This window comes from Podarcis tiliguerta (assembly GCF_965153285.1).
Source record: "Podarcis tiliguerta genome assembly, chromosome: 2".
Classification (NCBI taxonomy): domain Eukaryota; kingdom Metazoa; phylum Chordata; class Lepidosauria; order Squamata; family Lacertidae; genus Podarcis; species Podarcis tiliguerta.
In genome coordinates, this window is record NC_139535.1 from 14,059,193 (window position 1) to 14,081,566 (window position 22,374).

Consider the following 22,374-nt stretch of genomic DNA (forward strand, 5'->3'; position numbering starts at 1 on the left):
GGTCTTCTCCACGGTGGCACCTTGCCTTTTGGGATTCCTCCCACTAGAAACTCCATCGACATGCATCTCAGGTTATTCTCGTGTTCATTCTTTTGGTATTGCATTGGATGTGCAGTTTAGCAGCCAATTTTGTCGAAGGGGCTGTATTCTTGTCGCAAACTGATGTTTTGATACGGGGTGCTGTTTTCATTGGGGTTTGGAGGTTTGGGGCATCTCATAGAACCATAGAGTTGGAAGGAGCCCTGAGGATCATCTAGTCCAACCCCCTGCAAAGCAGGAATACGCAGCTGTCCCTTACGGGGATCGAACCTGCAACCCTGGCGTTATCAGCACCACGCTCTAACCAACTGAGCTGTCTCACTTTCTGAGCTGCGTGGAGAACTGGCTTTGAAGTGTGGTTTCACGTTACATACAATGTTTATGTCAAAATGCCACTTCTGCATATCAAAGTGATCGAGCGGGCATATATGGAGTAAGGCAGTCCAGTAGGTAAACTGCTCCCAAGTTGTTAAGGGCTTTACAGACTAATAGGAACACCTTGGAATTGGCCTGGTAGCAAATCAGCAACCAGTTCAGATTCCTAGCGCAGGTGTTATGTGCTGCTTTTCTGGGTGCCCTGGGGGCACCGGTTGGCAATGGGCTCCTGCCCTCCTGCTGCTGCTTTGGCAGGTGCCCTTTCCGGGGAGCTCAGAAGGGTGTCGCTTTGCCCATTCCCGCCTCCTCTGCTGCCTTGCATCATCTGAGGCCCTTCTTCGTGTGCCTCCTCCACGTGAGGTCCTGAGGGTGGCCACACAAGAACGGGGCCTTTTCTGTGGTGGCTCCTTGTTTGTGGAACGCTCTCCGCAGGGAAATTCATCTGCCTCCTTCACTATAAAATTTTTAAGCACCCTGCAAAAACATTCCTCTTCAATCAGGTCTGATTAGCATTTTAAAAAGGTAAAGGGACCCCTGACCATTAGGCCCAGTCGTGACCAACTCTGGGGTTGCGGCGCTCATCTCCCTTTATTGGCCGAGGGAGCTGGCATACAGCTTCTGGGTCATGTGGCCAGCATGACTAAGCCGCTTCTGGCGGACCAGAGCAGTGCACGAAAATGCCGTTTACCTTCCCGCCGGAGTGGTACCTATTTATCTACTTGCACTTTGACGTGTTTTCGAACTGCTAGGTTGGCAGGAGCAGGGACCGAGCAACGGGAGCTCACCCCGTCGCAGGGATTCGAACCGCCGACCTTCTGATCAGCAAGTCCTAGGCTCTGTGGTTTAACCCACAGCGCCACCCGCGTCCAAAGGGTGATATATAAATCTAATAAATTATGATGATGATAATCATCATCTTTGGTGCCTAGGACTGAACTTGAGGCCTTCTGTGCCCAAAGCATGGGTTCTACACCCTTTGAGCTACACCTCTTTGCTACTTTGTGCGGAAATGTTGACATCCCTCTTTGCAAGGTCCCTTCTCCCTTAGATGGAGATCTCCTGAGCATTGCAAAGTCGTTCTGTGCTGCTGAATCAAAGAACCCCACCCACCCCGCAACTCACAAGCTAGAATCTTGACTTTGCCCCCTGTCTTGCAGCTGAAGCGAATGCAGGAGCTGGAACGGGAACGGGACGCCTTGCTGCAAGGGCTGGAGATGGTTGAGCGGGTACGCGACTGGTTTCAGCGCCACCTCCTGGAGGCCCAGAGGCGTCAGAAGCACATGGGAGCAGAGGCAGTAAGTACCAGGCAGGGCCCGGGGGAGAGCAGATACCACCCTTAGGTGGTATCTGAAGGTGCTAAGGGTGGTCTGGCTATTTTGGCACCTGGGGCAGAAAATCCCACAAGCACATCTCGCTTCCCAGGGCAGTAAGGCTGCAATAAAAATAAAATAGCTAACAACTGGCAGCCCTTTCATGGGACCCAAAATCAGGTGCCTGAAGCATCTGCCACACATTGCTCAAGGTAAGGGCCGGCCTTGTGCGATGATGGAGTATTTGTGGCGCAGCATTCAGTAGGCTGAGATACACATGAGGTTCTGTGGATTTTACATGTCCCCTTTTCAAAGCACGTATGTTTAATTTGACAACTGTCACACATTTAGGGAGCAGGGATTAGGAGACTAGTAAGAGCCAAAGGCCACTTTCAGTGTGAAATCTTTGAACTGGTTCACACAACACACTGAGCCAAATCTTGGCTTAGCAAGACCCTCGTTGACGCTGCCACACTAAGCCAAGCCAAGGTGGTTATTTCAGGTAAAGGTAAAGGGACCCCTGACCATGAGGTCCAGTCATGGCTGACTCTGGGGTTGCGGCGCTCATCTTGCTTTATTGGCCGAGGGAGCCAGTGTACAGCTTCCGGGTCATGTGCCAGCATGACTAAGCCGCTTCTGGCGAACCAGAGCAGCGCACGGAAACGCTGTTTACCTTCCCGCCGGAGCGGTACCTATTTATCTACTTGCACTTTGACGTGCTTTCGAACTGCTAGGTTGGCAGGAGCAGGGACCGAGCAACGGGAGCTCACCCCGTCACAGGGATTTGAACTGCCGACTTTCTGATCGGCAAGCCCTAGGCTCTGTGGTTTAACCCACAGCGCCACCCGCATCCACATACACATTTTCACACATGGGCTAAAAGGTCGTATATTAATTGCAAACATCCTCATACCTTTTTTCTATTTACCTTTTTTTTGAAAAGCAACAACTCTTTGAATTGCAATCTTCGGGATACAATTTCTATACTGAGTTTTGTTTTGCTTTTCCCTGCTCACTGTTGTTCTTGCACAACCGCAGAGCTATTTCCCAGACCCTTACTCCAACCAGAGCTGCCTGCTGCTGGCCAAGATCCAGGAGGTGAACCTGTGCTTGAAAAACCTGCTGGCCTCTCCTGGAAAGGTCAGTGGGGGCGGAGGGGGAGGGGAGGGCCTGGGGTGGGGCAGTTCTGCCCTGGGGGGGATGCTGAAAAAGTGACTGCCTTGGGAGGGAGGATCGTTCACGTTTCCAGTACAAGGGGGTGGAAGGCGAAACAGAGAGATCTCACCTGTCAGGTGCAAGTTCACCTGAAGAGGCTCTACAGAAGTGAGCAGGAACTGGTTGAATACATGTCCTTCTCATTTCCATGGGCTTTGCATTCGGTAGCTTCCCAGAAGGCTGTATCCAAATGTTAAGCACTGGGAGGAGGGGTTGTCTCCCTTGGTCAGCAAAATGTGCACTAAAATAAGGACGTGGTCCATGTTGAAATAAGACTGTTTCGGATGGATGGCACACCTGGAGACACCTTTGACTCCTTTTTTACCTTGCTTGTTCAGGGCACATGCCTCTAAACACATCTGCACAGCGTCCGCCTGTGATCAGAGAACAAGCACTCCCATTTCGTTTCGTTTCGTTTCATTTCTACCCCGCCCATCTGGCCAGGCCGCCCCAGCCACTCTGGACAGCTCCCAGCAGAATATTCAAAACACAAGAAAAGATCCGCCATTAAAAACTTCCCTAAACACGGCTGCCTTCAGATGTCTTCTAAAAGTCAGATAGTTGTTTATTTCCTTGACATCTGGTGGGAGGGCGTTCCACAGGGCAGGTGCCACCACTGAGAAGGCCCTCTGTCTGGTTCCCTGTAACCTCGCTTCTTGCAATGAGGGAACCACCAGTAGGCCCTCGGCGCTGGACCTCAGTGTCCGGGCTGAACGATGGGGGTGGAGACGCTCCTTCAGGTATACTGGGCCGAGGCCGTTTAGGGCTTTAAAGGTAAGCACCAACACTTTGAATTGTGCTCGGAAACGTACTGGGAGCCAATGTAGGCCTTTCAGGACCAGTGTTATGTGGTCTCAGCAGCTGCTCCCAGTCACCAGTCTAGCTGCCACATTCTGGATTAGTTGTAGTTTCCGGGTCACCTTCAAAGGTAGCCCCACATAGAGTGCATTGCAGTAGTCCAAGCAGGAGATAACCAGAGCATGCACCACTCTGGTGAGACAGTCTGTGGGCAGGTAGGGTCTCAGCCTGCGTACCAGATGGAGCTGATAAACAGCTGCCCTGGACACAGAATTGACCTGCGCCTCCATGGACAGCTGTGAGTCCAAAATGACTCCGAGGCTGCACACCTGGTCCTTTCTGTTTGAGTCAGTGTCTCATAGGTGCAGGCTCTGCCAGAGTTGACACCAGGGTCTCCTCCAAGCGGAGAGGGTCAGGCTTCCTTGCTTGGGGGAAATGAACTCAAATGGTGACTCCAAATGGGTGGAGAATTGGATCTGGCTGTCGGGCTGAATCCTTACCTACCGTATTTTTCGTCCTATAGGGCGCACCGGACTATAGGACGCACCTCGTTTTTTTGGGGGGGAAATGAATAAAAAAAATTTATTTCACCCCCTCAGCTGCGGCTGCCGCCCCAAGCCTTGCGGACACACGCCCGAAGCACGGGGAGTCCTCCGGAGGGCTCCCCGTGCTTCGGGAGGCAGGCTGCCGCCCCAAGCCTCGCGCGCTCGGCGGGACCTCCCGTCGGGCGCGCAAGGCTTGCGGACACGCGCCCGAAGCACGGGGAGTCCTCCGGAGGGCTCCCCGTGCTTCGGGCGGGAGGCTGCCGCCCCAAGCCTCGCGCGCTCGGCGGGACCTCCCGTCGGGCGCGCAAGGCTTGCGGACACGCGCCCGAAGCACGGGGAGTCCTCCGGAGGGCTCCCCGTGCTTCGGGCGGGAGGCTGCCGCCCCAAGCCTCGCGCGCTCGGCGGGACCTCCCGTCGGGCGCGCAAGGCTTGCGGACACGCGCCCGAAGCACGGGGAGTCCTCCGGAGGGCTCCCCGTGCTTCGGGCGGCAAGCTGCTGCCCGCAAGCCTTGTGAGCCCGTGGGAACTCCCACAGGGCTTGCAAGGCTTGCGGATAGCTTCCTGAAGCCTGGAGAGCGAGAGGGGTCGGTGCGCACCGATGCCTCTCGCTCTCCCGGCTTCAGCGAAAGCCTGCATTCGCCCCATAGGACGCACGCACATTTCCCCTTCATTTTTGGAGGGGGAAAAGTGCGTCCTATGGGGCGAAAAATACGGTATTCCACCTTACAGGTAGGTGGGCGGGGTCATTTGCCATCATGCAGATGACATCAGGTGACCTGTTTTTAGTTCTGACAGTCAGCTGATCCTCAGGGCTTCTGTGCACAGCACTGCAAAAGCCTCGACAATCAGCTGGTTGTTGGCACTCGCGTCTAAGTTTTGAGAGGACACAATTGCGCAGTTTCAGCTCTGTGCAAGTAAGGATCTTGTATGTATGCACCATTTATTAATTGACGGTGTTTATATTCCGCTTTTTGGGCTGCTGTTCCTGTGTCCCTTTGCTCTTACCATGCCCTCGCCATACCTGAGCAGGCCCCAACTCTCGCCTCTTGCCAAGTCTATCTTGTCTGCTTCTTGGATATTGAGAGGCCCCTTTGCAACACAGGAGTGCTGGATTAAAAAATTGGGTGGTATGGTATGGAAGGAAGTTGCACTCAGATAGTTACGCAGGTTTTCCCTCTCCTCTAGCCTGAAGTCCCACCTCCTGGTTTTGGGGGGCCCCTTTATCCACCAGGAAAGAAGGAGTTTCAGCAGCAAGCTGTCACAGTCCTCAAGGAACAGAACCACCTGCTGATCAAGGTAAGGGGCAAATCCACAAAAAGCCAAGATACACAAAGACAGAGTGGTGGAACTGAGTGGGACGACACCCACAGGGTGGTCAAGGCGGCAGTTTCTGCACATGTTGTAGAGGGAAATGAGGGGTAGATGGGGCTCATCAACTTGGGAAGGGAGCCCATCTAGGAGAAGGAGAACTCTGGTCTTAAACCTCCTCTGCCTTGCAGTTATACGCATTTGTGAGAAAATACACATTTGTGAGTAAACTCCAAGGAACAATCTGTGCCCGCTACTTTGTGGGACATCTTTGGGACAAGAAAGGGCTAAGGACAGGCATAGGCAAACTCGGCCCTCCAGATGTTTTGGGACTACAACTCCCATCATCCCTGACCACCGGTCCTGTGAGCTAGGGTGATGGGAGTTGTAGTTCCAAACCATCTGGAGGGCGAGTTTGCCTGGCTAAGGAGTAAATCCTAAACAAATCCAGAGCGGAATCCCTAAGGTGGTTAGATGGCGCCTTGTACACCTCCTTCCGGCAACTCCTGCAGCCCAGCTGGTGCCAACTGTATTGCTCTGCTTTCCTTTGGACCCCATCAGCGAGGCCAAGATGGGGGTCTTGTCATCTGGGCAGCCCAGGACCCCCATGCACACGGCCCAGGCTTGCACCCTAGAGAGGTTACTTCGGTGCTGCTAATGCAGCCGGTTGACTTCACCCCCCAGGGGCGCACTCCATTGTCTCTCGAGACAGACGGATGCCAACAAGTCAAGCAATAGTGAAAGCCAGTGGCTGCCTCAGGACTCGCCCTTTTAGGAGGCAGACCAAGGCAACCTCCTGAGACACAGATTTTGGACACATTAAAAGGTGTCCACCTTGATCCCCCAAAACTGAGTCCATGTATTCCCCTCTCATTCATGAAGTCCAGTGCAACAACATAGCGGTTCTGTTCTTGATAACGCTGCTTGTCTGCCTAACAAACGCTATCGGTGTTTCGATTTCTGGGAATGAAGTTGACAGATGACCTAACCTGGGGAGAAAACAGCAAAGACCCGATGAAGTGAGCACAGCAGAGGTTATATTTTCTGAGAATCCTCCGGAAAAACAATGTCTCAAAGGACCTGTTGATGGCATTTTACCTTTGTACTGTGGAGAGTGTATTAGCTTATGGTCTGTGCGTGTGGTTTGGGAGCTGCACGGCCAGGGGAAAAACAATGCTGTCCAGGGTTGTAAAGACTGCAGAGAGAATAATTGGGTGCACTCTTCCCACCTTGGATCAAATCTATGCTCTCAGGTGCCATAAGAGAGCGGCAGAGATAGTGCAGGATAGTGCGCACCCTGGAAATGATCTCTTTCAGCTTCTACCTTCTTGAAGAAGCTACAGGGTCATAAAGACTAGGACTAGCCATCTGAGAAACAGTTTCTACCCAAATGCAATTCTGGTTTTAAACGCAGTATAAGGAGTCTCTAGAGGAGTATACAGTGGTGCCTCACAAGACGAAAAGAATCCGTTCCGCGGGTCTTTTCGTCTTGCGGTTTTTTCGTCTTGCGAAGCAAGCCCATTGACGGAGTAGCGCTATTAGCGCTATTGGCTAAAAAAGGGCTAAAAACGGCTTTTTAACACTTGGGAGATTAGCGGTTTTGCTGCTAAAATGCTTTTAGCAGCTTAGCGATTCAAAATAAGGGGTTTTGGAGCGGGGGGAAAATTCAGATTTTTTCTTCATTTTTCGTCTTGCAAAGCAAGCCCATAGGGAAATTCGTCTTGCGAAGCTCCTCTGCAGACGGAAAACCCTTTCGTCTTGCGGGTTTTCCGTCTTGCGAGGCATTCGTCTTGCGGGGCACCACTGTATTATATTTTAAAATGGGGTTTCATAGTTTTTAGGGGTTTTTGAATGTCTTATGTAGATTTACCAGCTATACCAGCTGCACTGGCTCCCGGTGGAGTACAGGATCAGGTTTAAGGTGCTGGTTTTAACCTTTAAAGCCCTATACAGCTTAGGACCCTCGTACCTACGGGATCGTCTCTCCTGGTATGTCCCACAGAGGAACTTACAGTCTTCAAATAAAAACATCCTGAAGGTCCCAGGCCACAGAGAGGTTAGGCTGGCCTCAACTAGAGCCAGGGCATTTTCGGCTGCGGCTCCAGTCTGGTGGAACGCTCTGTCACAAGAGACTAGGGCCCTGCAGGACTTGACATCTTTCCACAGGGCCTGCAAGACAGAGCTGTTCCACCAGGCCTTTGGCCCAGGTGCAGCCTGACTCCCTCCTTTGGCAATCTTTACAGAACTTAAGCTTATGGTTGCTATCAATTTGATTTTAATTAATTTTTATAATGAAATGTTTTTAGAATGTTGCACTATTTTATTGTTGTTAGCCGCCCTGAGCCCGGCTTTGGCTGGGGAGGGCGGGATATAAATAAATTGTTGTTGTTGTTGTTGTTGTTGTTGTTGTTCAATTTCATTGTTCTGCATTGGACAATGACAATAAAGATATCGTATCATATACAGGAAGTCTCTGAGAAGAGCGACCGCATTGCCCAGCTGGAACAAGAGAAAGCAGCTCTTTGCAAGCAGCTGAAAGAGACCCGCGGCTACCGACTGCCCAGCCACAAGGAGTCCACCTTTATCTGACAGCCAAGGCCACACTCGGCAGCACGGCGATGTCCCTTTGTCCCTCCTGTGCCCGTGACATCACTTCCTTCGACTGGCCACCTTTCAGACAGACCTTTCTTGTGAAGGGGGCGTCGCAAACGTTTTCTCCTTTATGCCATTTCGGCCTGCTCCTGGAAGAGGCGCTAGAGGAACGCTAGACCTCTAGTCATCCGGCCCAATCCTGAGGGGCCCGCAGCTCAGTCACAGAGCATCTGCTTGGCATGCAGAAGGTCACAGGTTCGATCCCCGGTGTCGCCAAGTAGGGCTGTGAATGTCGCCCCCTCCCTGCCTGTCTGAAACCCTGGAGATCCACTAGCAGGCAGTGTAGGCCAGGAATGAGTTAGATGGACCAATTGCATACGTCAACCTCTTTACGTTGCTGTTCAGTGGAGAGCTAGCGGATGTGGGGTGGTAGCCGTAATATGTGCATATCCCCTCGGTTTGCATCATTTGCTTGGGAGATGTTTCGAGACAGAGGATTGCTGTTACTATGAAAAGCTGGAAACAAAGGGCTATTGACATTCATGGAAAGGAGGAGGTGGGAAGGAAATTGGCCTGTCTGAGGGAAGGAACATTGAGGGCGAGGCTGGAAAGAACGTTTCCTGGCCCAGGGCTGCCATTCAGAAGTTGGTGGGTCAGACATTGGGCAGGGCCCCGCTCCCGGGTGCCACAAGGCCCCTTGACTTGCTACACTGAGGAGGTGGACTAGGTGAGGGAGGCCACCCACCTACCCCCACCCATGGAGGGTGGGAGCCAGTGTGGTGTAGTGGTTAAGAGCGGTGGACTCGTAATCTGGGGAACCGGGTTCGCGTCCCCGCTCCTCCACATGCAGCTGCTGGGTGACCTTGGGCCAGTCACACTTCTCTGAAGTCTCTCAGCCTCACTCACCTCACAGAGTGTTTGTTGTGGGGGAGGAAGGGAAAGGAGAATGTGAGCCGCTTTGAGACTCTTTTGGGTAGTGATAAAGCGGGATAGCAACTCCAAACCTTTTTACTCTTCTTGCTCAAAGGCCCCCCACAGCCTAGAACCTACCCAGCCCCGGTTTTTGCTCCATCAGCACAACTCAAGACGTTTTGCTCCAACTTGAAGCCTAGAACCCTGTTTTCTTAGCATGAGTTTAGGACTTTGTGTTAAGACGCAACATTTCACACTCGGCAGTGATGCAGAAAACACGGCTGGGCTCTGGTCTGGTTCCAAGACGTTTTTTTCTGTCTGAGGTGAAGGACAAGATGGCGCCTCCCCTATTCTGTGCTGGCTACACTGGCAGCTGACTCTTCTTTCAGCGCTGGTGACCAGAGAGGACACTCTGTTGCACCCGAAGGCGGCAGGCTAGAATCGGGAGGCACAGAGCAGGCCCTGCCCTCTTCGTGGCCCCTCAGCAACAGGAAACCCTGCTCACGAAAACGAATGAGACGCCCCTTTCCTTTGGGGCACTTTTGCTATGTGCCATATCCTAGAGCTGCTGAACATTGTCCCTCTTATGTTCCCACTCAAATCTTCCTTCAAAAGACAGGACCGTAACTCTTTCCTTGGCTGCCAAATTACATAGATCTTGCCTTTTGATAATTGGGTACAGGGGTACCTTGGTTCTCAAACTTAATCTGTTCCGGGAGTCCATTCCAAAACCAAAGCGTTCCAAAACCAAGGCGTGCTTTCCCATAGAAAGTAATGCAAAATGAATTAATCCGTTCCAGACTTTTAAAAACCCCTAAAACAGCAATTCAACATGAATTTTACTATCTAACGAGACCATTGATCCATAAAATGAAAGCAATAAACAATGTAATGCAGTCATACAATCAGTCAATCAGTAGCTGAACTGGGTTCCACACAGTCACAAAAACAAAACCAAAAGAGCCACAAAAAGAAAAACGCAAAATAAATAGCAAAAACAGACAGACCTCAGCATAACACTCAAAATGGAAGTGTGGCACTCAAAACGGAAGCGTAACGCTCAAAACGGAGCACGTTTGGCTTCCGAGAAAGGTTTGCAAACCGAAATACTTACTTCCGGGTTTGCGGTGTTTGGGTTCCAAGTTGTTTGAGTATGAAGGCGTTTGAGAACCAAGGTACCAGTGTATAGCACTCTTAGTCTGGTTATATTTCCCTTCTTCGGTGAGGTAGGCCATTGCTATTGTGGGGAGAACCGAAACGAAGAGGTCTTCTGTGGCAGCTTCGGGTGCTCTTTCCGTGGTCCAAAGATTAAGCCAAAGCACCAACATTATTATTATTCCTCCTCCTCTAATTCAACACCATTCCGTTAACTCTTCCCGTTTTGTTTTTGAAGAAGTCGCTTTCTTATTAAGCTTATTTTCTGATGGCCTTTGTTGACAGGACATCCATAGCCATGAAGCCGGGGGTGGGTGGGGTGGAAACAGAGTGGCACACAGCTTTTACTTTTACTTCTGGTTCCCGTTTGAAAGACGGAAAAGCGGAAGGGCATAGCAAAGCCATGGCATCCTAACGCCCTCCATTAAAAAGATGTTAGGCTAGCAGGTAATGGGAGCAGCTAGGGCATGGGAGCTCAGTTGATGGAGCATCTTCCTTGCATCCAGAAGTTCGCCAGTTCAATCCCTGGCATCTCTAGGTACGGCTGGGAATGTTCCAGGAACGTTGGAGACCTGCTGCCAATCAGTGCAGACAGTACTGACCAATGGTCAAACTCTGTTTGCGGCAGCTTTCTTTGCTCCTATGGAAAAGACCAATGCCTGACTCCCTAAATATCCACTACCGGTCAAGGCAAACATGATTGTGCTAGACGATAGGCCTGACTTGCTGTAGGCAGTCATCTACATTCCTGTATTGCAGGGAGGGACATATGAAGCAACCTCCTACATAGGATTTGCCTATAGATATTTGCCAGGGACCCTTCCCATAGGTATATGCATAATCTACTTATTTGTAGGGTGCCAAGAACTGGTCAGTCCTCTAGAATCATAAAACTGGAACGGACTACAAGGATTGTCTGGTCCAACCCCTGGCAGTGCAGGAATAATAATAATAATTTATTATTTATACCCCGCCCATCTGGCTGGGTTTCCCCAGCCACTCTGGACAGCTTCAAACAAAACACTAAAATACAATAACCTATTAAACATTAAAAGCTTCCCTAAACAGGGCTGCCTTCAGATGTCTTCTAAAAGTTTGGTAGTTATTTTTCTCATTGACATCTGGTGCGAGGGCGTTCCACAGGGCGGGTGCCATTACCGAGAAGGCCCTGTGCCTGGTTCCCTGTAACTTGGCTTCCTGCAGCGAGGGAACTGCCAGAAGGCCCTCAGTGCTGGACCTCAGTGTCCGGGCAGAACGATGGAGGTGGAGACACTCCTTCAGGAATCTTTCGAACCCACAGCCCTGAGATTAAGGATCTTGTGTTCTACCAACCGAGCTATCCCTCAGGTCTCTGTGTACCCATTTGATCTCTTTGGCTCATGTTCTGTATTGGGTGATTTTGTTAATCCAGAGAAAGCAAAAATTGGGCACTGCTAGTTTCACGTGGTCGTTTTCTACCCTCAATAGTTTTCTACCCTCAACAACTTCCACGAAACTGAAGTATACAGGGGTGTTTTTTCCCACCCAAGCCTATTCAAATGTGTCTCAGGGTGATAAAATGTCTCGGAACAAAGCCATGTGTATAAGGAGAAAGGCACCTATTTGCTGGCCTGGTTTGGGATTTCCTTAAAAAAATACGACGGACACTGTTTGTTAAACCCCAACAGCAAAAATCAATAGGTGTCCTAAGTGTTTTTCATTACAGAACAGAAATGGTAAATGATAAGTGACTGAAATTTGGGGACAGGGCTTACTCCTGGCACAGGTGACAACAATTTAGAAGTACGGCATGGATCAGCTTCTGTGTAATTTCTAACCAGAGTGTAAGCCTCGGGTGGATTTCAACCCCATTTTCAAACCTGGCATTTAGAGCTGGGTATTTAGGATTTTCCTAGTGATCTGAACCACTGGCCTCCAGTGCCTGACTCTCCATAAGCTGCCAGGCCCTGTCCACTATAAACAGGTATGTTTAAAAGCCAGCATTGATGATCTTAATCACTTTCTCATACAGATGCTAGCAGCGATCCAAACCTCAAATCACTGGCTCCCCCTGCTGGCTTGAACAATATAACACGACACAAATGTTATTTATATTCCCTTATTCCCCTTTCGCACCCCCCAATTCTCACCCCTTTTTTAAAAAAACAACAACCAACCAAACTTTATTTATTCAAACGTTTGTATAGAAAAGAACTGAAATGTATGCGTGATTAAAACATATTTGAATGCACTGGGTTATTTTAATTTTGCACCCTAATCTCACTTCCACACCCCTTCGGGGGGGGGGGGCAGGGATCCTCAAAACCTATTGCACATTTTATTATTGAAATAGTTCAAGAGGAAAAAAGCAAGACACCACCATTCTACATTTCAGTTGACACAAAAGTCGAAAAATTTCCAAATGCTTCTTTTTATCCATTAAACAAATATCTATCTATATACAAAACAACAACAACATGAATCTCATACGGCGAAAACTAAAATATCCAGAACTTTAAAAAAAAAATTGCATAAAAATATAGAGAGGACGATTTAGACTCAGTAGGCAAAAATATACAGTTCAAGTTTAACTGAAACAAAGTCTGGAGAAGGGAAATGCTTCATGCAGAGAATAATCTCAGATCTCAGAGAATAATCTCAAATCTTAAGGCACGCTTAAAGCCAAATTGGTGGAAGACCTGTGGTCAATTCTCCTAACATTTTCTTTACTCCACAGTGGCTGCGGAAGAGCTAGTGCTTTCAGCAGGAAAGCCACTATTTATTTCCTCAACTGAAATATCTGCCATCTCCCCCCCACTCCACCAAGCTGCTTCCTATATGGAAAGTGGGACAGGTATATTGAGTTTGACCAGGAAAACAACACAGGGGAAAGTTTGATCATCACCTCTCCCAGCTCAGTCATATTAAGACTGAATGGCCCAGATCTCACTGCAGCTAACTAGCAGTAGCCTGATGGAACAGGGGTTGCAGAGAGGGAGGGAGGCCATGGCAGGGCCCAAGATGGGAGGAGGAGGAAAGACAGACCCACCTGAGCAGGGGAAGGGGCCAATTCTGTTCCAGCCAGAATCCCCTGCACAGGTTAATCTAGGAAGAGGCAACTGGAAATGGATTGGCAAGGCTTGCCAACTCCCAACTCTTTCACAAGAGGAACCATAAAAGGGTTCTCCAGGAAGCCGGCTGGGCCACTCACACAAAAGGAGAAGGTGTGGAGGTCTCAGTTCAACAGCTACTAGATCCCGGCTAGACTTCTTAAAGGGTGTCAGAGGATGCTCCGCTGTATTTTTCCTGCGACAGACTAACCCAGTGATGAAGTGGCAGAGAGGCAGGGAAATAGGAGTGGGAAGAAAGGCAGACATAAGAACAGGAGGAAGGAAGAGCGAAGGAAGATTTCCCGGGCCAGCCCAGGTCGTTTGCTGTCTGAAGCAAAGATGATTCCCTGCAGGCAACCCTCAATTTCATGCACAGAATCTAGCCAGACCTCGTTTCAACTCTGGCAACGGGACAGCACTTTCCCACTGCACACCTAAGAGGAGCAGGCTTGTTTTAGGGGGTGCAGGGCAGTCTGTGTGGGGCATGCACACAGCTCTCTTCTCCAATGCTTTAACACCCTCGGCATCTGCTTCCTGAGGCAGCCGCCTCCCTCTGCCTAACAGTAGAGCCACAAAAAGAGTACGCAAAAAGAGAATGGAAATCGATCGCTGATCAGAAGGTAACAGCATACAGAGGGTGTCCAGGCAATGAGCACGGACTCTGAAAAGTTTTATACAGCCATAGTAAGAAAGGAATTTAGAAAGGGTGCGTGAAAAGAATGGAGGGGACTTTGGGGGCAAAGGAATGAAGAGGACGACAACTGTAGGATAAACTGATTGGGGGCCATTTCAGGGGTAACAGGAGACTTGGGGACCTGTTTCCAGCCGGCCAAAATGAAGCAGTTAGCCTTGCACGCTTCTGGTGGTCAGGTCAAAATAATATGGGGAGACATACACAGAAGCAGAAAGGGTAAGAACTGTGACACACAAGTAGAGGCTGCAGGCAGACAAATGATTAAAAGGGGAATGGGGCACAGATAGGAAAAAAGTATGTGGGATGGGGAAAAGATGGCCTGTTCAGTCTGGCTAGTAATGCCCTTCTGCGCATGGAACTTATAGCAGCGAGGATGTGGGTTTGGGCCCCACACATCTCCCTCCAGGGAGCAGCCATGCCCCTCTGGTCGGTGGTTCTGCATGCGCAAGTCCCAGTTTCAACCCTGCCACTGCCCATTAAAAGGATCTCAGGTGGTTAAGGCTGAAAAGCCAGCAGGCACCCCTACCAGACAGCTCAATCTGGGCTACATGACGCAAAGATCTGGCTCAGTTATACGGAAGCTTCTTCTATTGTTCTCTTCAGAGAGACTCTGCCGCCGCGAAGCTCAAGAGCAGCTCAGATCAGGTAAAGAGGGTGGGATCTGAGGCTCAGAGCGCTTTACCACCTATCAACCACAGTGCAATACACACGTAAGTAGTCAGGACCCGCCTTGTGCTTTGAAGGCCCAGAATTCAGGACCTGCCCGTCTGCTTGGCATCTTCCAAGCTCATTCATTCTCTTCCTCGGGAAGGCAAAAGGCCACAATATCCCCACAGCCTCTACAGTCAGAGAGGTCCCTTCCTACAGCCGGGAGTTTCCCCTATGACACACACATCATCCATCCAATTGCCATGGACACCATTAATGCCCATCCCCAGGATGCAGCAGCCCCTGCTGCCGCCACAGGCTTCCTAAGAACCTCAGGAGGGGACGCTCTTGGCTTCACAGTAAGAGCAGGGGGCGCCGACGCCACTTGGCACCGATACTTCTGCCCAAGAAGGTTGGTGACCACCAGCCTGGCTTGCTGCGAGCAACAGTCCGCGGTGTAAGCGACGGACTCCGCCAGCCCGTCGGCGTGGTGAGCGACCACGGCGCCCCCTTCCACATGCACCGAGCGGACGCCAGCTTCGTCCCAGATCCGCAAGGTGGCCGTCCAACGCTGGTCGTGGCAAGGGGTCCGCGGTGGGCCACAGGACCCGCCGACGGAAGTGACGTTGCAGGCTGGGGAGGAGACTGGGTTCTGCACCTGCGGGCGAAGAGGAGCTTCCTGTTACAGCGTATCCAGAAACGAGGTGGTCGGATAGAGGGTCTGGTAACCAGTGGCGTAGCGTGGGGGGTGCAGGGGGGGCCGGCCGCACCGGGCGCAACATCTGGGGGTTAGGGTTAGGGGGCGCAAATCCACGGGTTAGGGGGCGCAAATCCACGGGTTAGGGGGCGCAAATTAGTTGCCTTGCCCCGGGTGCTGACAACCCACGCTACGCCACTGCTGGTAACTAAGCCTGATGAGGAACAGTTGAGGCAGCTGAATATGTTTAGCTGAGCTAAGAGGAGACTGGATAGCCATCTTCAAATATCTTAAAGGCTGCCACATGGAGCTAGCTTGTTTTCTTTTTTGTGATTATTATTATTATTATTATTAAAAATCTATTTTTGACAAAGAGAGCGGTCTGATTGGTTGTCTCTTAAAGATTCTATCGCATACACAGGATCATGGGTTTGGAAGCAACTGTCCTCCACAAACTTGCAACGCTATGACCCATGAGTACTTCCTTGCTCCCTTTGACAAGCCTGCATCCTTCTGATGGTTTTGAAGCAAACCATGTGTATGGAACCTGTGCAAATATCTGTCGGACTACAATTCCCATCATCCACTGGCCATGCTGACCGGGGCTGATGGGATTTCGAGTCCAGCATCGGGGAACACACACACACCACAGGTTCCCCAGCCCAATATATAAACAAAGAATAACTCCAGGAATTCTCCCACGGGCACCCTGCTCCCCAGTTTTCTTCCCCCTCAAGACTCACCAGAGGTAGAGGCATCACAAGCAGCTGTAGATGGGCAAAGCTAGGATCTCCAGATGGGTGGAGGAGGCTGGCCTGCAGCGTCAGGGTGATCACAGAGCCAGGATCAGCGACATCAGGCACATTCAAGGTAATGAGTCCAGTTGCTGTTTGGTTAAAGTCCAATTGTAGCCTGCAGAAAAGGAGAGCGGAAGTTAATATTTAAGAAATGGATGGGTGGCCTAAGCATTATCAAGCAGCTTCAGTATTTTATCTAGCTGTTTAAAACATGTATAGACCGTATTTCATATAAAATAAGGTACCGTATTTTTCGCTCTATAGGACACACTTTTCCCCCTCCAAAAATGAAGGGAAATGTGTGTGCATCCTATGGAGCGAATGCAGGCTCCTTAGCTTCAGCGATAGCAACACAAAGCCTCCAAAGCGCAGAGGGAGCGCTCCCTCCACGCTCCGGAGGCTTCGCGTTGCTATCGCTGAAGCCTGGAGACTGAGAGGGGTCGGTGTGCACCGACCCCTCTCGCTCTCCAGGCTTCGGGGATAGCCGCCTGAAGCCTTTGGAGCGCAGCGGGAACTCGCGCTGCGCTGCTCCACAGGCTTCGGGTTCCTTTTGCTGAAGCCAGGAGAGCAAGACTCTCCTGGCTTCAGCAGAGAAGGAGAGCTGCGCAGCGCCCCTTCAGCAAAGTGGGAGGATAAATGGAAGGGGCTCCGTTTCTCCTGCCGCTTCGCTGAAGGGGTGCTGAGCAGAGAGGGGGAGAATTTTTTTTTCTTGTTCTCCCCCTCTAAAACAAGATACGTCCTATGGTCGGGTGGGTCCTATAGAGTGAAAAATACGGTAGTTTGTAAGGTAAGATCAATGCAATGTGGTATGACCAGCAACAAAACTGCCTCCACCGCTAATCAGAGAGGCAACACTCCTAATTTCTTTTCCCCTCTAAACATGAGGAAGTAGGGGACAAAGACCTGCACAGAGGCCTAAACCCTCATCACCCAGCTTTCAAAAACATTCTCACGTGCACAGGCTCCAAGAACGTTCACAGCCTTAGGATCTCAAAACATTTCTTATTTTGGAACGGAAATTGAGTTTTTAGGAGGTTGCATTCTGCACAGTGCGATAGTGGAATGCGCACAAGCCCTGCCTTTGGAATGTGGGGCAGGGCAGGGCATAAAAGACTAGAAAACGCCGAGTTACAATGCTAGGAACTGGTGTCTTCCTTGGTTCTCATTCATCAGAATTACCTGGAGCTGGAGATGTTGACCGGGAACCCAGGAACGCTGCTTACCCTCAGATCATACTGCTTGGGTGAGCCAGGATTCGTCACCTTCCAGGCAACAGCAACAGGTCTCCCTGGGAACACCGGAGCATCTGTGCTCAGCTGGAACAAAGCAGGGCATAGGTTAGAGCACAGCGGCTGGAGCCAGACGAGAGCTCCCTAAAGGAAAGGTAAAGGTATCCCTGACCAATAGGTCCAGTTGTGGACCGACTCTAGGGTTGCGGCACTCATCTCGCTCTATAGGCCAAGGGAGCCGGCATTTGTCTGCAGACAGCTTCCGGGTCATGTGGCCAGCATGACTAAGCCACTTCTGGCAAACCAGAGCAGCGCACGGAAACGTCGTCTACCTTCCCGCCAGAGTGTTACCTATTTATCTACTTGCACTTTGACATGATTTCGAAGTGCTTGGTGGGCAGGAGATGCGCCGCGGTCTAAACCACAGAGCCTAGGGCTTGCCAATTGAAAGGTCGGCAGTTTGAATCCCTGTGACGGGGTGAGCTCCCGTTGCTCAGTCCCTAAAGGAAGGTATGAGCAAATGCTCAGGCGCATATTTGTAGGTAGGTTTGCACAGACCAAAAAAGCATGACAGTGTGCCCCTTTATTTATTTATTTTTAAATATGTCATTTTTAAAAAAAGAAGTTTACAGCCATAAATCCTTACAATCAAAAACAGCAAAAAGCTAAGAGTGGGTTTCAATTAACCCTTGGCAGAAAAGTGTTTTCTTAATTGCCTGCACAGGCCTGGCAGAATGGCATTTTCCCCCCATCTGGCACAGAAGGCACCTGCTGAATCTCCCACAGGACTGGGCCAATGGCAGTTTCTTTTTTCTTCCTTTCTTTTTCTGTGACAAAGTAATAATCGGGTGGCGCTGTGGGTTAAAGCCTCAGTGCCTAGGGCTTGCCGATCGAAAGGTCGGCGGTTCGAATCCCCGCGGCGGGGTGCGCTCCCGCTGTTCGGTCCCAGCGCCTGCCAACCTAGCAGTTCGAAAGCACCCCTGGGTGCAAGTAGATAAATAGGGACCGCTTACTAGCGGGAAGGTAAACGGCGTTTCCGTGTGCGGCTCTGGCTTGCCAGAGCAGCGATGTCACGCTGGCCACGTGACCCGGAAGTGTCTTCGGACAGCGCTGGCCCCCGGCCTCTTTGAGTGAGATGGGCGCACAACCCTAGAGTCTGTCAAGACTGGCCCGTACGGGCAGGGGTACCTTTACCTTTACCTTTAATAATCATAAATAAATAAGAATAAACATGTGCACCCCACCACCGAGACCATTCCATTGTAACTATCCAACCTCCCAAAATTTCAACACCTCTTGCAGTGGTTTGACCCCTTTCTGTTTTAACAGTACAAATTCTCCTCAAAATCATTTCTCCTGCATATTCCCCCATCTTACCTTAATGGCACTTATTAATTTATCATTAATAGCTATATCCCACACCTCTTTATACCATTCTTCCATTTTATATTCTGCTTGTCCCTTCTACTTCCTAGCTATAATAATGTGTGCAGCTGTCAATAAACTTGTGAGCAAGTCCTTCATTGCCTGCGAACCTTCTACCCCATCGAAAATTGAAAATAATGCTACCTCTGAGCTTTTGGTCAGCTTTAACCCAGCGATTTCTGTTATCTCCTTCAACACCCTTTGCCAGAAAAATTGCACATATTTACACATATTACCCACCCCCACATGTGAACATAATTCCCTGTTTCTTGGCATACAATTGCAGTTTCTGCTTTACAGGGAGTCGGACTAGATGACTAGACCCTCCCAACTCTTAAAATTCTATGATTCTATGTTTATTTAAACCGCGGGTGGCGCTGTGGGTAAAAGCCTCAGCGCCTAGGGCTTGCCGATCGAAAGGTCGGCGGTTCGAATCCCCGCGGCGGGGTGCGCTCCCGTTGTTCGGTCCCAGCGCCTGCCAACCTAGCAGTTCGAAAGCACCCCCGGGTGCAAGTAGATAAATAGGGACCGCTTACTAGCGGGAAGGTAAACGGCGTTTCCGTGTGTGGCTCTGGCTCGCCAGAGCAGCGATGTCACGCTGGCCACGTGACCCGGAAGTGTCTCCGGACAGCGCTGGCCCCCGGCCTCTTGACTGAGATAGGCACACAACCCTAGAGTCTGTCAAGACTGGCCCGTACGGGCAGGGGTACCTTTACCTTTTTTTAGTTCGATTAAACTGTACTAAAAAGTTTTGTGAGCTCATTTTTTTAAAAAAAAACAACCTCATATTTTTGTCTATCCCCTCAGTGATGACACCTGGGGCAGCCCGCACCCACCACCCACCCCCTTCCTCCGCCACAGCAGCTTCCCCAAGTCGAGACGCATGGTTCTCTTCTTTGCTTCCCTGCCTTACCTCCAGCAGGGATGCCTCAACTGTGGTCGCCTGAGGGGCAGCCCTCTCCACCTTCCGGCCGTCTCCATCCTGAGCGCGCAGCACTACAGAGAAGCTGCTGTCAGTCATCAGGGTGGGAGGCAGCTTGGCCACCAGCAGGTCCGTCCGGTTGGCTCCTCCTTCCAGTTTCAGCTCCTCGAGGCTGCCTCCCCTCCCCTCCAGGTTCACAGCTTTCAGCTGAACTGAGCCAGCCTCATGGGATCGCTTCAAACCAGTCGCCATAACGACCAGGTAAGTGGGCAGGCCTGTTGAAAGGAAAGGCAAAAGCTCAATGCAGAACTGGCAAAAACGACAGACAGATTAAGAGAAAAAGACAACAGCGACTTTGAAAAAGAATGGGAACCATTTACAGTGGTACCTCAGGTTAAGTACTTAATTCGTTCCAGAGGTCCGTTCCTAACCTGAAACTGTTCTTAACCTGAGGTACCACTTTAGCTCATGGGGCCTCCTGCTGCCACGGCGCTGCCGGAGCACGATTTCTGTTCTCATCCTGAAGCACAGTTCTTAACCTGAAGCACTATTTCTGGGTTAGCGGAGTCTGTAACCTGAAGCGTATGTAACCCAAGGTACCACTGTATATTATATTTGCAGAAACAAAGAAAGTCAATAGACTTGATGGCAGGATTTAAATAAACATTCACATTATTAGTATTAGAAAATAGTGAAATATTACGGTGTGTATTTACATTTATTTTTATGTTTTCAGGCTTGATGTTATTAATAACTTTTTCTGTTAGGAGATAGCAAAGTGGGTGAAAAGAGAAACAAACCAGAAGCAGAAGTTGGGGGAAGCCCTGGAGGGGAGGGAGAGAGGAATATATAGTAAATGTTAAGAATTTTGAGATGTATGTAATGAATGAAAAAGAAAAATGAATAAAAAAAATTAAAAAGAAAAAGAAATGAAAGGCAAAAGCTCATTGGACCACACCTGTTGCTGGGAGAGTACAGGATAGAAGAGTAGGAATGGCGCTGCGGTCTAAACCAATGAGCCTCTTGGGCATGACGATCAGAAGGTCGGCAGTTTGAATCCCCACAACAGAGTGAGCTCCCATTGCTCTGTCCCAGCTCCTGCCAAACTAGCAGTTTGAAAGCACGCCAGTGCAAGTAGATAAATAGGTACCACTGCAGCGGGAAGGTAAATGGCATTTCCGTGCACTCTGGTTTCCGTCACGGTGTCCCGTTGCTCCAGAAGTGGTTTAGTGATGCTAGCCATATGACTCGGAAAGCTGTCTGTGGACAAACGCCAGCTCCCTCGGCTTGAAAGCAAGATTAGCGCTCCAACCCCATAGTCTCCTTTGACTAGACTTCCCCTTCGGGGCATCTTGATGGGACAATGTGAGAACAGGATGCCTGCCTCAATGGGCCGCTGGTCAAATCCAGCACAGCTATTATTGTATTTTTTGTGTTCATCCATTCCCAAAGATGCTAAGTGTGCTGGCTTATAGGGCAGGGCCTCTGGAAGTATCCAAGCCTGCGATTAGGCTGGAAATTGGCAGCTAGCAATAATGTCTGAGGAAACAGGTGAGGCCAAGGTGTGGAATGGAACCAACGGAGGGATTATTTCATATCTGACCACCAAATATATTGGACGGTTAATAGAGACAAAGGCTTGGGGGTGGGGGGAAGTATTTTCCAAAAACCAACATTAGGAGAAAGCAGAACATATTAAAATGAAATTCTACGGAGAGCACAGATAAAAAACTAAACAAAAAATTATGAAAAGACAAATGTTTTGCGTTTTGCCAATAGATTTTTTAAAAGACAGGTGAAATCCTTTAAATGTCTAGGTTTGAGCTATAAAACCTCCATCTTCTAACAATGTACATCCCACAAATGGTTTCCATATTATATCTTGGTGTTCTCCCATGAATAAACTCAGTAATGGTTTTTTTTTAAAAAAATTAAACTTCCTTTCTAAAATCAAGAAAAAATTGATTGCTTAAATTGGGTCACTTTCCCCACAGGCCCACCACATACGTTTAAAATGATCCCTTAATGGTTCCTTCTTTCCAACACACTGGTGAACTTGTTTTTTTCTGAATATATGATACTCTCGGTGGCATGAAGTATACATTTTGTGCAAATTTTATTGAAGTTTCTTTAAGCTGTGTGGAAGTAGACCCATAGGGAAATTTGCCCCATAAAGAAGACCACTTGTTGCTCCTCAATGTCTAATTCCCAGTCCACTTCCTATGGCATTTTAAGACTGGATAATGACAAGGACTTTTTAATTTTAAAAAAAATCACTGTCACTCCCCAGTGCAACCCCTTGCTGCTGCCGCACAGCTGTGTGAAAACTAACACTGAGCCATTGAAGGAGAAAGATCCGAAACATACCTTGTACAGGGGAACTATCCATCATAAAAAGCCCAGGGTGGCGTCCGTCCTTTGGAACCGCAAAGTAATACAGGAAGTCAAAGGTGCTCTGACCTGTCAACAAGTAAAACGTTTTTTCATGGAAATTCTCAGGTGTAAAAAAAAAATGTTATTTATGTGTTTTGTTAGCCCAAAAATGGAACATGAGCCAAGTCCCAACTAAAGAAGGATGGCAACTTAAACTGATGGAATATGTGCAGCTTGCAGACCTAACATAA

At 49.7% G+C, this 22,374-nt stretch overlaps 2 protein-coding genes across 8 annotated transcripts in view; one reads left to right on the forward strand and one right to left on the reverse strand.

Annotated features, from left to right (window-relative positions):
- Positions 1-10,072, forward strand: part of SAPCD1 (suppressor APC domain containing 1) — a gene marked incomplete at its 5' end in the record, with an annotated part of 29,384 nt that extends 19,312 nt beyond the window's left edge. The window contains 4 exons of the mRNA XM_083426460.1: positions 1,572-1,709; positions 2,763-2,864; positions 5,468-5,578; positions 8,057-10,072. Of these exons, the coding sequence (XP_083282586.1) occupies positions 1,572-1,709; positions 2,763-2,864; positions 5,468-5,578; positions 8,057-8,179 (474 nt within the window). The 3' untranslated portion in view covers positions 8,180-10,072. The remainder of the gene's footprint in view (positions 1-1,571; positions 1,710-2,762; positions 2,865-5,467; positions 5,579-8,056) is intronic.
- Positions 10,073-12,381: 2,309 nt separating this feature from the next.
- Positions 12,382-22,374, reverse strand: part of VWA7 (von Willebrand factor A domain containing 7) — a 40,186-nt gene continuing 30,193 nt past the window's right edge. For 6 of the 7 annotated variants that reach the window (XM_083424855.1, XM_083424856.1, XM_083424858.1 and 3 more), the window contains 5 exons: positions 22,118-22,210; positions 19,742-20,025; positions 17,354-17,490; positions 16,121-16,289; positions 12,382-15,338 (listed from right to left, as the gene is read on the reverse strand). In XM_083424855.1, the coding sequence (XP_083280981.1) occupies positions 14,913-15,338; positions 16,121-16,289; positions 17,354-17,490; positions 19,742-20,025; positions 22,118-22,210 (1,109 nt within the window). In that variant the 3' untranslated portion in view covers positions 12,382-14,912. The remainder of the gene's footprint in view (positions 15,339-16,120; positions 16,290-17,353; positions 17,491-19,741; positions 20,026-22,117; positions 22,211-22,374) is intronic. The other variant, XM_083424857.1, reaches the window with a different exon arrangement.